The 18,480-nt window shown below is 33.3% G+C and overlaps 1 protein-coding gene and 1 long non-coding RNA gene across 2 annotated transcripts; one reads left to right on the top strand and one right to left on the bottom strand.

Annotated features, from left to right (window-relative positions):
* The first annotated feature begins 11 nt into the window (after positions 1-11).
* Positions 12-3,374, top strand: LOC103859518 (YTH domain-containing protein ECT2). The gene is made up of 9 exons (XM_009137058.3): positions 12-299; positions 516-592; positions 681-825; positions 907-974; positions 1,069-1,551; positions 1,646-2,239; positions 2,330-2,542; positions 2,638-2,784; positions 2,866-3,374. The coding sequence occupies exons 1-9, from the start codon at positions 269-271 to the stop codon at positions 3,025-3,027; spliced, it is 1,920 nt and encodes a 639-aa protein (XP_009135306.1). The 5' UTR covers positions 12-268; the 3' UTR covers positions 3,028-3,374.
* Positions 3,251-18,312, bottom strand: LOC117132423. Its single transcript, XR_004455989.1, has 2 exons — positions 11,623-18,312; positions 3,251-11,180 (listed from the first exon to the last, which is right to left on the bottom strand). It is a non-coding gene; the product is annotated as an uncharacterized LOC117132423 (long non-coding RNA).
* Between the last annotated feature and the right edge of the window lie 168 nt (positions 18,313-18,480).

Here is an 18,480-nt window from a genome sequence, read left to right as displayed (position 1 = left end):
ATAAAATAGTGGAATTATAAAAAAAAAAAAGAGGAGGGGCGTTCGTGGTCGTGGATCTATTTGAATCACTCGAGGCAAAACCCTTTTCTCCTTCTCCTCCTCTTCCCCCAAACACACCAAAACCCTCTCTCTCTCTCTCTCTTTGGCGGCTGCGCGGCCAAATTCAAACCCTAGATTCCATCCGATTCCCTCTAGGGTTTCTATCCCCTCACTCTCTCTCTCTCTCTTGGTCGCATCCAAGGATCTATCAAATTCGACATCTGGTCTCATGGCTGCCGTTGCTTCTTCACCTGCTGACCGTATCCTTTTTGTTTACGTTCTCTCGATCTGTGTTCTCTGTTGCTCGATCTCTTCTTTGTTTTTGCGTTATTGGATCTCGAATTGAGCTTCGTTCTCGATTTGACTGATATTGCTTAGATTTAATTTGGGTTTTCTCAAAATCTCTGCTTGTAGCTAAATATGTTTGCTTTTCACTGTTATAGTGGTTGTTTCCTTGACTCACCTTTGTTTTGTAGAATCTGCTGATATGTTGCAGAACCTCTCCTTGGACTCTCAACCAAAAGCAGCTTCGGAGATTCCTGAGCCAAAGAAGGTGTGAAAGCAGCTCTGTTTTTTATTTTATGTTTTGGTCTGTGTTTGCCACTAACAAGCTTTGTTCTTTTTGTGATTTGTATGTGCAGACCGCTGTTTACCAGTATGGAGGAGTGGATTTAAGTGGTCAAGTCCCTTCCTTTGACAGATCTTTGACACCGTTGCTTCCCAGTGATGCTGTCGACCCTTCGGTTTGCTATGTTCCGAATGCCTACCAGCAGCCCTTTTATTATGGTGGTGGCTTCATCCGAAAACCCCTCTATTAATTTCACAAGTTTATCGCCAATGCTTAACAAAGTTTCTTTTATCTTTCAGGATATGGGACTGGTGACTGGAGCGAATACACTGGTTACCAAACTCCTGAGGGTGTTGACATGACTTCTGTAAGTTTATGCTTAAATTGGCTCAATGTACCCTTTCGTTTTCTTCATATTTCTCTGCTTAATAGCTTGAATATTGTCTCTTGTGTATCCTCAGGGTTATGGGTATGCAGCATATCCTTACTCGCCAGCAACAAGCCCTGCTCCGCAGGTTGGCGGAGATGGGCAGTTGTATGGAGCTCAGCAGTACCAGTATCCTGCCTTTTTCCCCGCTGGATCTTTTGCTTCATCTGTTGCTACACCTACCCAGGGAGATCTCGCTGCAAACAAAGCTGGTGGTCTGAAACCTGCGGAAAGCAAGAATGTTGCATCTGCTGCTGGTATGACAAAAGGAAGCAATGGACAAGCTGCAGGGAAACCAAATAACCAGACTGCATTCAACACCTCAAGCAATTTGTATGGAAGTGGCGCTCCTGCAGGGGGTTATGCTGCTGGTTACCAGGACGCCAGATTTAACTATGATGGATATTATGGTACTGGTTATTCAGATGTTCAGAGACCTGTTGCATCATCCTATTCTAAGGCAAACAGTGTGACTTCATCGAGGAATCAAAACTACCGCTCAAACTCTAACTACACGGTATGGTATCTTTCTATGTTTCCTTGTATTAACTAGGCTATTGTCTGTTTTATTGGCGTAAAAAATTGGTCCTCGATCTATGTTCTCTGTGCAGGGTGTGCACCAGCCTGCATCAATGACAGGCTACGGTACTCATGGATACTACAGCAAGATGTATCAAAGCAAGTTATATGGTAACTATGGTAGCTCGGGGAGATCTGGTATGGGCTATAGTTCTTCTGGGTATGATTCAAGAACAAATGGAAGAGGATGGGGGAGCACAACAGACAACAGATACAGAGGTTTTGGAAGGGGTAACAGTTTCTTCTACGGAAATGAGAATAACGCAGATGGTCTGAATGAACTTAACAGGGGACCCAGAGCCAGGGGCGCAAAGAACCAGAAGGAAAACTCAGAAGATAGCTTAGAGGTTAAGGAGCAGACTGGCGAGTCAAATGTAGCTGAGGCTGTGGAGACGGAGAACACATGCATTGTTCCTGACAGAGAACAGTACAACAAAGAAGATTTCCCGGTGGATTATGCGAACGCTATGTTCTTTGTCATCAAGTCCTACAGCGAAGATGATGTGCACAAGAGCATCAAGTATAACGTTTGGGCTAGCACACCAAATGGAAACAAGAAGCTTGCTGCGGCATATCAGGAAGCTCAGCAGAAACCTGGCGGCTGTCCTATCTTTCTCTTCTTCTCGGTGTGTATATAATCCTTAAATGCAGTGCTTTTTTTATACTTCTTACTTGATGATATTGAGTCATACTCACCTGTTTTTTTTGTTTTCCAGGTCAATGCAAGTGGACAATTTGTCGGGCTTGCTGAAATGATAGGACCGGTTGACTTCGACACAAATGTGGACTGCTGGCAGCAAGACAAGTGGACAGGCTCTTTCCCTCTCAAGTGGCATATTGTGAAGGATGTTCCAAACAGTTTGCTGAAACATATTACCCTGGAGAACAATGAGAACAAGCCTGTCACTAACTCCAGAGACACCCAAGAGGTATTAGACCCGTAAAAGCTTTTACATCTCTGCAAGTTATGTCGATATTTTTTCTTCTTGTGCTGAAGTTTCTTTTGTGGGATCGTGTTATATAGGTCAAGTTGGAGCAAGGTTTGAAGATTGTGAAAATTTTCAAGGAGCATACTAGCAAGACTTGCATTTTGGATGACTTCTCCTTCTATGAGGTTCGACAGAAGACTATCTTGGAGAAGAAGGCCAAGCAACACCAAACCCAGAAACAGGTAAGAACAATATCCAGTTCTTTAAATCTTTTTGTACAAGTCGAGTGTTTCTTCTGACATTTAAATGAACTAAATCAACAGGTTAGTGAGGAGAAAACTACAACGGATGAGAAAAAGGAGACCGCTACTGCTGATTCGGCTAATAAGGAATCTCCTCCAGCTGCTCAAACTACCGGTGATGTAAAGGTTGATGAGAATGGGTCTGTTGCTAAGCCAGTTGGTGTGGTGGCAAATGGTTGCTAGATTAGTCAGACACTACTCACGGCTCGAGCATAAAACGCAACAAGAGAGAAGAAGCTATGAACTATCCCGTTTGCAGTTTCTCTTGAGAACGAGTGCTGTGAGCTTTGAAGCAAGGAAAGACCGACGAGACCTGTTTCTTTGCCCTTAAAAATTAAAAATCCCAGTTTTTTTTTTCAATCTTTTCTTGTTCTTGTTTTCACCTGTCTTTACAATTTTCTGTTTCTTTTTTTTTTCAATTTTTCATTATCTGTTGCTCCTCCCTGTAAAATTGCTTGTATGACCTGCTAAATAGTGGGAAGAAGTAGAGAAAAAAAGGAGATAAAAGCAGGGTGGGATTTGTTTTCATTTATGTTGGTATTTTAGGCAGATGAAAGTTCTTTTCTTTACCTTTTTATGGGTTTATACTTGCTCTGTTTGAGTTCTTCAGTAGAATCTGAGTTTTGATGGTCTTGGCCTCTTTTGGCCTTTCTTTGTTATTCCATCATCCAAAATTTAATCATTCCTAATTAAAATCTTCAGTGTAAGATATGATTGGGTATAAAAAGAAAAGAATGCTATTGTACTTACCAATCTCCTACAATCAGCTGTCACATGTAATCCCTGGTGAACAATGTTTTCCTTTTAATGAGCAGACACTTGGCTACTCAACACGACTTGGTTACTTCTGGACACTAACCTTTCTACATGCCAACCAAGACCAAGGCAAGTCTCATTTCTCGTCAACCCCATATTTCGCCAATATGTTGAACTTGAGTATTCTACTGTCATATTTGTAGATATGTGATGGATCTATCATCATCACTTTTTATATTTGATTTATGATCTTGAAAGTCCCCAATCTTTGTTTACAATCTTGGATAGTATAAACAAGACTTTAGATGATGCAGTTGCAAATGCTAAATACCGTATAATTTTGTTTTGCAAGGAACAAACCTGCAGGTTCCATGCAAGTATGACAGTTAGGTATTTTAACAAAAAAAAAGTATGACAGTTAGGTTCATGCAAGTAGATGTCGAAACATCAGTCATTACTGTCATTTAAAAACTTATTATATCAACGTGATTATCATTTTTTTTTTGTTAATTAATCGTGTCATCCAAATAAAAAATGATGCGAATCAGTGGCTACATAACAGGGGGTGGCATGCCCCCAATAATATTTCAAAATTCTATGTGAAACACGGAATAATTTCAATTATGCCCCTTTGTTTATAGTAATTTACCCTTAATATTTTAGATAATTTTAGTTTTGCCCCCTACAAAATATTTCTATCCATGAAGTTAGAAGCATGTACTTTTGAGATTCTCTTTCTTTTATTTTCGCTCCTTTCTCTTGTGTATATTGGTTAGAAACATGGACAACGTAATTGTTCATGCCAAGTATAAATAAATAAACAAAAAATTAGTATTTTATAAAGTAGTTAATATTAGACAATAGGAAAAAAAGGTTAATAGATATTATATCACCAGGTCGCTCTCAGTCTCTCACCAAGGTTGGTGATAAGTCAACGTAATGCTACATGAGCGGATGTTGACTTTTTAGTTGTTGTTTTTTTTGAAAGCATGTTGACTTTTTAGTTTCTCATATTTTTCACCTTATTCTTTTGCATGTTGAAAATTCCAGTGTTTACCATCAATTTGGGTTATCAAAAATGACAGGACAAGAGTGTAATAAAGGTATCTTGATCGTGAGGCTGTGGTGGCTGACAAGTGACAAATAGCATATCGAGGTACCTTATAGGGTGATCAAGACAACTCAGACAAGCGAGCTTGCTGCAGAGACTGCTTTGGAGATGCAGGTATAAATATAATCGAGTGTTTCTATCCTCTCATATATACGCTCCTTAAACTTAGCTTTTCAGAAGAAGAAAAAAAAGAGGAAAAAAATCTCGACAAAAATGATCAAGAAAGAAAAATAAACAATTTTTATAACCGGTTCCTCTTGCCGCCATGTTTCCCCGCCGGTGGTGTTCTACTAGGCGGTGTTTCAATGGTTGCGCCTGTATGAATAAAAATTAGTTTTATTCATACAAGGAAATATATAACACACCATATACAATATTGGGTAGATTTCATGAACTGTATTTAGATGGAGCTGATCTATATGTATATTACTAACCCAGTTTGCGGATTTTGTATGGCTGAGCCGAAACCATATAAGATGATGAGAAAACCAAAGAAAGAATCAGAAGTAAAGCAGTGAACCACATGTTCATCTTCATTTCATCTATCTTTTGTGTTGATATGTAACGCTTACGTATATATGTGTGTATTTATATGAATAAAAGATGTGAATAAGTTAAATCATATATCAATAACTAATCAGATGGGGCTCTCGGAAATTTCATTCATAATTTTAATTTAAACAGTTGATGAGACAAAGTCTCTCCAGATATTGCTCCTTTTATGATTCACATATTATATCGGGGAGGAAGTTATGGAGAAGTTTGATAATCTTTAAACTAAAATAAACATAAAATACCGAGACAGAATTAGAGAAGACTAGGTCTCTGATTCTTATGATTTTAAGGGGATGATTGACTCGCTATTTCTATTCAAATAGTTCAGCTCATACGCAAATATTACGAAATTTCTAAGTAAAATATCTAATGCAATGTTCGTTTTGTATTACATTTGCCAACGATGAAAAATGTAGTCGAGATGCATGCTTGACGTTGTTTCTACTCACAAGTCGTCCTTGTATTACGTTATCAATTTTTAAAAATTGGATTATGCATGACTGAATTGATATTATTTCTTGAAATTGATAGCTCGTTGAAAGAAAAACAAAATGATCATATACACATTTTGAATACTGTAACATTAAAGTATCAGATTGGCATTTTATCATGTTTGTTTCTTTCGCATGATACATCGACATCTAAATATAAATCTGTCTAAATTGAAAACTCAAAACCACGTTTAGATCATGATGAGTGAAAGATCTATATGGTTCTTAAATTGTAAATATAAATTTTCTTATAAATGATTATCGTAAAATGTATATGGCCTCCCAGATTTGAGGGGTTTGGACAGGGTTGAAGAAGTGAACAACACACACACACTCAAAATGTCGCACAGCACAATACACATAGCTAACTATGAAGGGGGAGGGACGGAGGGTTATCAAAATGACAGAACAATAGTGTAAGAATGGTATCTTGATCGTGAGGCTGTGATGGCTGACAAGTGACAAATATAGCATGACGAGGTACCTTAAAGCGATTAATCGAGTGTTTCTACTCCTTTGTTGATAATTTTTGTCGAGATTTTTCTTTTTATAAATGGACACATTTTTGAAAGCTATAAGTATAACAAAGGATACAAACGAAACAATTTTTACAATCGGTTCATCTAGTAGCCGCTATGACCCCTTAGCCGAGGGTTCATCTTTTTATAAATGGTCTTTCCATATAAATAGATTCATATGTTATCTTGGAGAGGAATTTTTCCAAGGAAGTTACGGAGAAGTTTGATTTACAATGTTAAGAAGAATAAATCTATAGTTTGACTAGCTCATAAGAAAATTGTTATGCTTGACATTGTTTGAATTGATAGTATTGCTTGAAATGGATATCTCAGAGTAAAAAAGCTTTAAACAGTTTTAACCTAATCTTGTATCTTTCATAGGGCAAACGGTATGGTAACAGTAACACTATGACTTGAATTGAAATCTTGAAACTTTTTGATTCTGAGTAATCTTCGAAAACTTCTGTTAATCAACTCAATAAGAGTAGTAGAGGAAAGTCTCTAAGAATGGATTTCACAGAGCAAGGACAGCTACGACGACGGAGTAACAAGAGTGCGAAAATGGATTTCACAGAGCAAAACTTCTGTTAAGCATACATTTGGTGTACTAAGGCTATGATTATTGGGGGTTCTTATTTTTGGGTTTCCGTAAATTCCTTAACCCGCAATTATATATGCATATATAATATATACATATAAATATATGTGTATTAAGGACTCAATAGCAAGGACTCCCAATAATCATGTCTTAAAGGCCGGTACTTGTTAAAAACAGTGTACTTGTAATTTTTTTTGATAATCCAGGTAATTCGGACACCCCAGAGGGAATCCGACTAACGCCTAAGTACACCTCCGCAGAAAGCATCCTGGAGGACCGCCTTTTTCACCCCATTTTAATCGACGGTGGCCAGCGGAATTCGAACCCGGATTCGTATTGGGGCCAAAGCTCCCTCAAGACCGCTGGACCGTCCTCGCTTGGTTACTTGTAAATTGTTTTTATTACTTGTTATCTAAAATTTATTTACAAACTAGGTAATTTTTCCGAGCGCATGCACGAATATATATATATATATATATATATATATTTATAATATAAGAAAAATACAATAATTATTTTTTAGTATTTTATTTTAATTCTATAATTAAAATTGGTTTATGATACAAATGTAGGCAAAATATGTAAAAATATTTATTTTGATTAATTTATGTTATTATCTTAATTGAACATATAACCATGGTATTAAAAAATCGATGATTAGTTTAGTTATTTCACGTAAAATGAGTTTTATATTTCACTCTGAACTAAATAATAATTTCTTGCATTCTATATTTGACTAATTTTGTTAACTGTATTTAGTTGATTTTTTTGTTTCACACACACACAAATATATATATATATATATATATATATATATATAATTTCATAGATGTAGTTTTAGAAAAAATGAAATCTTCCTTGGTTTGAGGTTGTACAACTGGTAACCAACAAGTTTTTGAAATATACTGATTTAAATATTTATAAAATTTAAAACAATTAACTAATATTATGTTTTATATATATTTTAAGTTATTTTGTAATTTAATTACATGTATAACAATTAAATATAAAATTATTCTAAACAATAATGTCTTGTTGCTTCAATTAAACTTCTGATTTTGAATAGAGTTATATAGATCAGTTTGATTTATGATCGGTTTTATGATCATTTAGTATATTAATTATATTTTAGGTGAAATTGGCTCCTTGTCTATATATATTTTTTTAAAATTTTATTCTTTCATTTAATTAATATATATAGTTTATATTAAAAACATTTTAAGATATTTCCACTTTTATATTTATATGGTTTGTAATTCAATATTATAAAACGAAATTAAAATTTCAAATATTATTAGAAACAAATTAAATATAATAAAAACTCTTAATAATGATATATATGAGTAGTACTTTTAATTTTCAAAGGTTATGTATGTAATTAACCACTTTTAGAATTAAGGTGAAATCAACACGTAGTAGACTGAATTCTCAAATAATATTATAAAGATTATTTTGATACTATTTATAAGTTATGTGGTAAGTATTTAATTGTATTAATTATTTCAAATTTTCACATCGATATAAGGAAAGTCTAGTTGGTTATAATTCCAAATTAAACTATTTTTATTTATAAACAATCTGTTTTTACATGTTTAAAATCAATGTGAGATAAATTGAGAGGGAAGAAAAAAATTCATCATATATCAAATATGAAATTTTGTAAGATTTTATATACATATATAATTTTATTTTATTCACTTATGGTATAAACGACTTTTCTACTATAATTTATAAATATATTTTTTGCTCACAAGTAATAGCGAATAACAAACAAACATCGCTAAGTATCATTTTATTTCAATATTTGGTATTTATCTTGTCCTCACAAATAATTAAAACAAATGAATTGACATTCTACTTTGTCAAGCGGAATATTCGATTTTACAGTCAAATACTAACCAAATAGTAAGTACGAGCCGTTAGCAAGTAATTGAATGTAACTAAGACTCCTTTTATTTTACTTTTCGCTCCTTTTTCTTTTGTATATTGGTTAGAAACATAGACAATGTGATTATAAGGGCATCTCCAACCATTAGTACCATTTTAGTGTCAAAACAACACTATTTTAGTGTAATTTCAACAATAAAACTAAAGTCTTCTCCAACCATAACACTAAACTTCACACTAAAACTATTTTATAATATTATATATATTAAGTTTTTTATTTATCATTTATTTAATTGTATGTTTTAGTAATAAAATAAGTGAATAGTATTTTAGTGGGATGAATAGTGTTTTAGCGTGGTGAATAGTGTCACACTAAATTTGGTGTCAAATTTTAGTGTTTCACTAAAATAGTGTGATTTTTGCAGTTTCTTTAAAAAGGATTTGGTGTAAAAATCACACTAAAATAGTATTTTGCAGTTTCATTGGAGTTATTCTAAACAAATAAAAAGTAGCATTTTATGAACTAGTAATGACTGCTAGGCGGAGATTATATATTACAAGGTCGCTCTCACCACAGCTGGTGATATACAATCAATGTAATGAATGTAATGACCTGGTGTTGACTTTTGAGTTTCTCTTTTTTTTTTTCGTAATACTTGTATGTTGAAAATTACAATGTTAGCCATCAATTTGGGTTATCAAAAATGGCAGAACAAGAGTGTAAGAAGGGTATCTTGATCGTGAGACTGTGGTAGATAACAAATAGCATGATGAGGTACCTTAGGGAGATCAGCACAACCAAGTTTGCAGATACTGCTTTGGAGATGGAGGATAAAAATATAATCGAGCGTTTCTATCCTTCCGGAGCTATATGTATGCTCCTTAAACTTTCTTTGTTGATCATTTTGTCGTAATTTTTTTATAAATTGACACATTTTTCCTCTATTTTTTTTCGTCTTCTGAAAGCTATAACAAAAGAAAAAAAAAACAATTTTTATAACCCGTTCGTCTTGCCGCCATGACCCTTGGCCGGTTTTGATCTGCTAGGCGGTATGTAAATAGTTGAGCCTGTAGAAGTTAATATTAATTCTTAGTCATATAAGGAAATATAGAACACACCATATACATATTGGTCTTTAATTCCTTTAACTATATTTAGAAAGAGCTGTCTGTACAGCCTGTTTCTGTATGTATATTACTCACCGAGTTTGCTGATTTTGTGTGGCCGAGCCGAAACCATATACGGTGATGAGAACACCAAAGAAAGAATCAATATTAAAGCAATGAACCACATCTTCCCCTTCATTTCATCTATATTTTGTGTGATATATTCGTTTGTTTCTGTAAGATATGTGTGTATTTATATGAATCAAAAATGTGAGAGAATCATTAACAAAGGTCTCTCACCCAATATTCCACGAATAAAAAAATAGAAACGAGTTAAAAGTGGAGAGAAAAAAAGGTGAAGAGAGATGGTAAAATATTGGAGAAAAGACTCTCAGCTCTTAATTAAAATGTTATCTTGGAGAGGAAGATACGGAGATGTTTTATTTAAAATGTTAGGAAGAACAAAATGTATGTTTTATACATAACGAGTTTAGCGCGTGAATGAACTTTGGAATAAAAATAAATATACAGTTAAAAATAAATAAATAAACATAAAAATACATATTTGATCGAACTTCGTAAAATGTACTCGTAAATTAAAGATTAAATACATATTTGATCGACTATAAAAAATAAATAAATAAACGCAATAATGTTCTTTGTATTACATTTGCTAACGATGAAAAATGTAGGCAAGATGACACATGCTTGACATTGCTTATACTCAACATTAGTCTATGCATTATACGTTATCAATTTAAAAAAATTGAATTATGCATGGCTGAATTGATATTATTTCTTGAAATGGATAGCTCGTTAAAAGAAAAACAAAGTTCATACAAATATATAAAATTTATGTACCTGATTGGTATGGATATAGTTGTTATCACGTTTGTTTCTTTCTCATGAAATAGCGACATGTTATAAATTTGTCTAAATTGAAAAATCTAATAACGTTTGGATCATGATGAGTGAAAGTAAAATCATACTGTCGTAGCAAAGTAAAAAGCTTAACTCTTATTCCTATGCAAAGTTTAGAGCATGCGCATTGGTTAGTTTTTGTAAGTCTCTCACAACTGAAAATAAAGAAATTAAATAGAAATTAAATGCAAAAGTAAGAGAGAAAGAAGAATCGATTGGTGGTTATATAGAGACTCAAGTCTCACTAGAAGAGATTTTTCTCCATGTGTCAGCTTCCAAATGCTCTAACTGTTTACAAAATTAAAATATATAATTATATAATTAAACCATAATATTTTACCTTTGTTAAGAGACTCAACCATTATGCACCACTGCTGATGCTCTTAGAGCACCTCCATCGGGGAGTACTTAGCCCAAGCTCCCTAACAAAACTGAATTAAAATAAATAAAAAAGCCCAAATTAATGCAGTACCGCTCTCTAAACTGGGCTTTGTAGTTTCGGTTGGGACCCCTATCGTGGCGCCTTGTTATTGGCCAGCACATCAATGCTCTCTCTCTCCTTTGTCGCGAGAAAGCCAAAGGCTATCATTCTCGACTTCTCCGTCTTCTCTCTACGCGATCTCGGCGACCTCCGCGTCTCTCTCGTTATCGGCGTCTGAGAATCGAACCTCGTCGTCTCTCTGTCCAACCTCGTCGTCTCTGTCTCCACTTCTCCGTCTTCTCTCTCGGTGACTTTCATTCTGGAGAACTCCGTCTTCTCGGTCGGTGATCTCGTTCTCGGCGTCTCTGAAGCGAATCGCGTCGTCTCTCGAGTCTCGTCGTCCCTATCTTGACCCCTGTTCGTCTAAATCCGCTAGTGGCACCACACCCGTTCATTTGGTATGTGGGCTCCACCATCCATGTTCACGATGGATGCATTAATTTTTGAAGATTCAAAATATTTGTTTAATTACTATGTGTTAAAAAACCGTATAATTACTATATAAATTCATATGTAATTTGAACTTATTCACATTATGAATTATTTTTTTGATATATCAGATCAAACATTTTCAATTTTGATATTCTTATAAACAAAATTGATAAGTTATTTTAACGACATATATAGTTAGTTCAAATTTTAAGCCAACTAAATCGGAATGTTACAAATATTCCAAGAACATTATAATCTACACTATATTGTTTGGAAAATACTCAGAATTTCAAAGGATTTGTTTAAGCTTGGTAAAAAGCCGATAGCTACAATTAGGTTTATTTATGATACATGGTGGCCAAAAACACTAAGGATTCACATGCGGAATAACTGCGGAACAATTGCAGTACAGTCATAATAACAACAAAACATATAGAGATATATGTATACAAAATTTTTTATTACTATTAACCGTAATGTGGTGCGGTTTGTAAACATTCGGATCCAGAGCCTACAATAATATTTATAACTGCATAACGTTAAAACAAACTGCATTCTGAAACATGCATGTCTCAGTCTAGCCGACACTGCCTTTGGACGGCTTACTTTTACACGATGGCCTTTTGTGTGCTCGTTGCCATGTTTCACAACCATGCTCGGGTGGCGATTTACTATGCGGTGTTCCAATTATTTCATCTATAAATTATATAAATAGGACATACAAGTAATCGTCGTAACAAAAAAAAGGGAAACATGTTTTCTGGCTTTCTGGTATTATTTAACTATCCTAACATTTAAAACCCCTAACCAACTTTTTATTTATTCTACATGCCATAACACCAATCTTCATTATTTTTGTCTTTCAAATTTTATTTAGATGTTAATATGACCAGAATAACAAAAACAGATAAACGTTTTAGGGGATTTGATGTGATTATGTAATACTTACTGAAATTAGGGGATTTGACAAAAATACTGACTGAAATTAGGGGATTTGATGTGATTAGGTAAGAGCACTTGTGATAAATATGCTGGAGAAAAAAACAAAAAGGAAAAAAACAAAAAGGATTGTTATCAGTCACAATTTTCCCTGCATCATTTTGGGTTTACTTTATTTGTTAAATATTGTGGATTCATCGCTTGATCGAGAAGCATGGGTACACTATTTATATCGATCACATTGTTGACGAAAGCTTCAACATTATCAGTCAAGTTTTTTTCCTTTTGATGGCATTATTCAAGTTTTATAATGATGGTTACACTGGAAACTATATAGATTACACTGGTTTGCCTTTGCCGCTTTGCGTGTGGTCTGCGGATTGGTACTCCCTTGGCCCGTAGATGGCGGCTTACTACATGGTGTTTCAATATCTTCTTCTATTAAGTAAAAAGAAAATTAAGTTGATAACTTGATGCCAGCATGCAGTCATGTAAAACTGGCACATATTTTTTTTGTAGTTTTACGAGAAACCTTGTAAGCTATCCAACCATTCATACTCCATATTATTTGATCGTAATGGTAAATTGAAATATGATATATTAAAGGTCGTTTAACGTATATCCAGGCCGGCTTAAGTGCAGGGGCGAACAATGGGCCAAGCCCTATGTGTAAAAAGAGTCCCACAATTTTTTTAAAATTAATGTCAGCTACAGTTTTACACAGATCAAGTATTTTAATGAGTTTTTATTTTTTTTAAATCGTTGTAACAGTTACCGATCTTTAAGAGAAGTTTCAACGGTAGAACTTGAGTGAGTATATTAAGATTAAAAATAAAGAAAAATATTATGAATAAAAAGAGAAAAATGTAAGAGGTTCTTAATTAACAGATGCAGAAAAACTCACAAAAAAATCTAGAATCCAGATGTCAGTTGTGATTTGGTTAAATTTTGTAACACAAAATTAAAATAAATTATTTCACAAAATTTTGTTTAAAAACTAATATATTTACTTTTAAGAAACCCAAAGAGGATTTTACCTTTGAGGCTGCTCTAATGATTGTTATGCTATGTTATTTATTAAATCAATTTGTGGTTATTGGCTGATAAAGTTTCTTAGTCAAATGATTTGTTTCAATGATGACATTAATTTTTGTATTTTTAAATAACGACATCAGTTTTTTGATAGAGCATGTTAGTTAACCTGATTTACTTGTTTTGATCAATTATATGATAAATGACACTTTTTATCAGAGTAAATTGTATATATTATATATTTTAAGGGTATATTTAAATTTTGCCCCAGAACCTATGAAAGTTTTGAGCCGGCCCTGCGTATATTTACATGTTTGTATGTTTGAGTAAACTGAATGATATACATTGCATCATATAGAAAATACTAAGAATTCTAAACAACATTTAGATCATAGCTCGCTAGTGAAAGAGAGCTCATATCTAGGTATGCAAAAATATATTACGGAAAACATTATAATATACATTGTATCATATGGAAAATACTAAGAATTTCAAAAGATTTGATCGTGCGATGTCAAAAAAAGGAAGACGATTTGATTGTGCTCGGTTAAAAGCCGTAGCTACAATTGGTTTTATTATTTCTTTTTCTTTTTTTTTTGACAACATTGGTTTTATTATATCAGGTGCACAAAAACACTTATTAACATTTATAACCGCAGAACGTTAACGCAAACTATAAACAGTTTTTCAAACATGCATGTCTAACCACCACTGCCTTTGGACGTCTTACTTTTACACGATGATCTTGTGTGTGCTTGTTGCGGTGTTTCACAACCAGCCGCGGGTGGCGATTTACTATGCGGTGTTCCAATTTTTTCATCTATAAGAAAACAAAAATTTATAAATGAAATTAATATAAGTAATTTTCATAACAAAAGGAAATGAGTTGTCTGACATTCTAGTTTCACAAAATTATGATAACATTTGATTTGTTTTTGTCATTCTCCTCATGTGTCAATAACTCAAAATATACACATGGAGATCGATACGAACAATAATGATCAGAATCAGCTAGTAAATAAAATCAATAATACTCACTGAAATAAGGTGATTTGATGCGATTAGGTAAGAGCACTTGTGATGAATATGCCGAAGAAAAAACAAAAAAAAATGTCATTAGCCACAATAATCTCTGCATCTCTTTGGTTTTTTTATTTATCTGTCAAATTACAAACTTAGTGAATATCATCGCTTATTGGGTACTATTTATATCCGATCAAATCGTTGACGAAATATTCACCATTACTAGTCAAGTTTTCTTTCTTTGATGTATTATTCAAGCTTTATAATGATAATATCTTTTTAAACTAAATATTTCCAAGAAAAAACAACACTCTTTTACCAGAAAGAGATTCGCTTTTCACCGCATGACTGAAAATTTCCAAACAAGTAGGCTTTTCACACACGCAAGAACATAATACTTAACTAAATCGCAAGACAGTGGACGACCGGACTTCAAATCCATGTTTATGTTCTATCACATCTAGTAATCTTCATAGAAAATACATAGAGATCGTGTAACATGGTTTTAGAGTCCCTTTGAAGAAAAATTATAATACATACCTCATCCATTTCTAGACTTTGAAAACAAGTACGCATTTTCCTGTGGGTTAAGTTTCCTATTTTTGTTGTTTTTCACAGTTCACACGATTGAACTAGACAAGTTGGCTGGACGTGGTAAAAAATGCGACTTATCAACATATTGTATTTTTCTTTTCCTCTAGCTTTAGGACTCATAAATCACAACATTACAGAAACAAACAAATGAAAAGTATATGCAACTTTACAAAGTATATACTACTTGCAAAGTATATGTACATTCACCTTAAAAACTAGTCTCCATTGCCCATGGAGGACGGATTCTTACAAGGTTTGCCTTTGCGTGTGGTTTGCGTATTGGTACTCCATTGTCCCGCAGATGGCGACTTACTACATGGTGTTTCAATATCTTCTTCTATTAAACAAAAAGAAAATTAAGTTGATAACTTGATACTGGCATGCAGTCATGTAAAAATGGCACATATGATTTCTAGTTTTACTAGAAACCTATCCAACCATTCATACTCCATATTATTTGATCATAGTAATAAAATTGAAATGTGATAGAAAATGTGATAATAAAATGTGCTTTAACCGTCGTATATATACATATATTTGCGTAACAAACTGAACGATACATATAAATACTACTCACTGAGTTTGCGTAATTCATATGGCTGAAGTGAAATTGCATCGGATGAAGACATCAAAGAGAGAAGTAACAAAGAAGCAATCAACGACACCGCTCCCTTCATATTTTCTTCTAGTTTTGCTTTAATTCCTGTTAGAAAGCTAATATATATTTCTTTTTAGAGCAACAAAACGTGTGAGCAAGTTTCAGAATGTATTATTAGTAGACTACTAAGTAATAGAGCATCCAGCTATCTAATTAACCAGAACTACTTAATTAAATATTAAAATCAAATAATTTTCTTTCATATCTATAAAAAAATGGTTCATATTATTTCAATTATCCAAAAAAGGAAAAGATCAATTTTTACAACTTTAAAAACTTGAAAAATACGAGCCAGCCGGCTATCAATTTGATGCTTATCATTTTTTTTCAATTAAACTATAACGTTCATACAAAAACAAATATAAAAATATGTGACGCCTTAGACTGCATATGGGCCTGGGGCTTGAGGCGAGTCACTCCCACCCCATTGGCGATTTACTCCGAGGAGCTCCGATCTTCATTATCTTTCGAATGTGGACTGTTTTTGCTATGTTTTCTTCTTCTATAAATTTTTAAATATGAAAAGATGAATTGGTGTATATACTAATATTACATGTAAAAGTAGCAAATGTTATCATGCTTCTTACTCTCTTTTATATGGTTTCATTATTAGTAACCTAATTGTTGACATGAAATGATAAAAAATAGGCGAAGAGAGTTCAAAAGAGTTCAAGAGAGTTCAATAGACTTCAAGAGGATTCTGGTAAAAAATATTGTTAAAGTGAACAATAACTCCGTAAACAGTAACTCCGATATTTACTTATATATTAGTTTTTAGTCATCATAGTTTGTTTGATTGCTCTAGAAAACTAAACATATTTATAATCTTTTGTAGCCAACTAGCCATCATTGTCAAGATTAAGGAAAATCATTTCATCCTTCATAAACTCTCTCTCTATTCTCTCTCTTGTTCTTCATATGTTCATCTGATCTTCATGTTCTTAACCTAAATTCTCACACTAATAACTTCTCATCGGACATAAATAGGAAAGAGAATGAAAAATATGAACAATACTTACGGAACTTGTATGATTGAGCTAAAACGGCTAATGAAGAAATCGTCAGATAGAGAATCAAAGCGAAACAATCAAACATAACCTGCCCTTCATTTTTCTGGTGATACGTTCTATATATTGTGTGAGATAGATTTCAATCAAATATACAACTTCAGTTTTACATAAGCTATTAAATAAATTTTGCGCGTCAGAAAAGTTCTATTAATTAAGAAACACATGCTACGTATAATCATACAAGTCATGATCAAATATTTCTGCTGAGATTAGACTATATTTACATGGTATTTTGGATCAAGCAAAATTGAACTAATTTTTAATTTGTATCAAACTTTTGTAAAAGTTGACTAAGTTTTCGATCGAATTTATTCGAGCTAAATTTCAAAATATCGCGCGAACCATATAAAAAAATGTTTATATAAGTCAAACAAAAAAAACTTTTTTATACCCTGTTTGAACTTTTCTTGATATCAGGGTTAATAACAAATTACACAAAATATAAAAATAAGCGATGTACGAATATGCTTTGGCCGGTCGTCTAGACACTTTAGCCGGCGTTTGGGGAACCTCCTTTGTTAGAGTCTGAGCCTTGGCCGGCACGCTTCGTCACACTGCCTGGTGTTTGGATCTTTCTTGTCTTGTGAATATGAATCATATCTCTTATTTCATCTTATACAGAAATAAATGTACAAAACATATAGCTTAGTAAATACCTTATTTCACTTCAGACTATCATTATGTTTTGTAGTTTTATCATCAACCTAAAAACTCTAGATCCTTCTAATGAACTCATGGGGTTTAAATTTGTAGATATATATTTCTTAATTATTGGCTCTACGAAATGTTGATAAACAAAAAGCAAATCGAATGGTAAATAGTTGCTAGAACTCACTCATTTTGCGAAATTTATATGGCTGAGCTGAGATCGTCTCAAGTGAAAACAGCAAAGATAGAACCAAAAGTGAAGCAATAAACCACAACTTGCCCTTCATTTCTGTGTTTCTATTGTTTTGTTGATTTCTCTGTTGTGTGGTATGAACGTTATATAGAAAAGCTTTCATACATATGTGTAGATGACTAGAAGTTTCAGTATGTTATTATATGAAAAAGCTTCCAGTAAATATTTTATCATGTTCTCTTAGTTCAAAATGTTGACGACGCGAAGGTTCATCAATAAAATATTTCCATTCTAAAAGCATAGATAGTACCTTGAAACTACCATTTTTTTCTTTTATTTCTTCCTAGTATGGTATTCTTCTTATATAATTTATCGATGGAAACACATTTGTAGGATTGAGCAAAAACACGTATATACGTCAGACGTATATAAGATTTAAAATTTTAGGTCAAATACTTAATGTGCACGATACCATCTGATCTTTACTGCTAAATAAATTACTATTTTATCAAAAAAAAAAAAATTACTGCGAACAAATTAGCAAAAAGAAGGACTAAAAGGGAGTGAGGAGCTGTATCTTAAAATATGGGCCATATAGGAAATCTACGAAAGCCCACTCTGA

This window comes from Brassica rapa, chromosome A03 (assembly GCF_000309985.2).
Source record: "Brassica rapa cultivar Chiifu-401-42 chromosome A03, CAAS_Brap_v3.01, whole genome shotgun sequence".
NCBI classification, from domain to species: Eukaryota; Viridiplantae; Streptophyta; class Magnoliopsida; order Brassicales; family Brassicaceae; genus Brassica; species Brassica rapa.
This window is presented reverse-complemented; position numbering and strand designations above follow the sequence as displayed.

Bases quoted from the DNA above. Each gene is read 5' to 3' on its own strand.
- LOC103859518 (XM_009137058.3), top strand. From the start codon at position 269: ATGGCTGCCGTTGCTTCTTCACCTGCTGACC. The intron at 300-515 runs GTATCCTTTTTG...TTTGTTTTGTAG, and splicing joins TGCTTCTTCACCTGCTGACC to AATCTGCTGATATGTTGCAG. The intron at 2,543-2,637 runs GTATTAGACCCG...CGTGTTATATAG, and splicing joins ACTCCAGAGACACCCAAGAG to GTCAAGTTGGAGCAAGGTTT.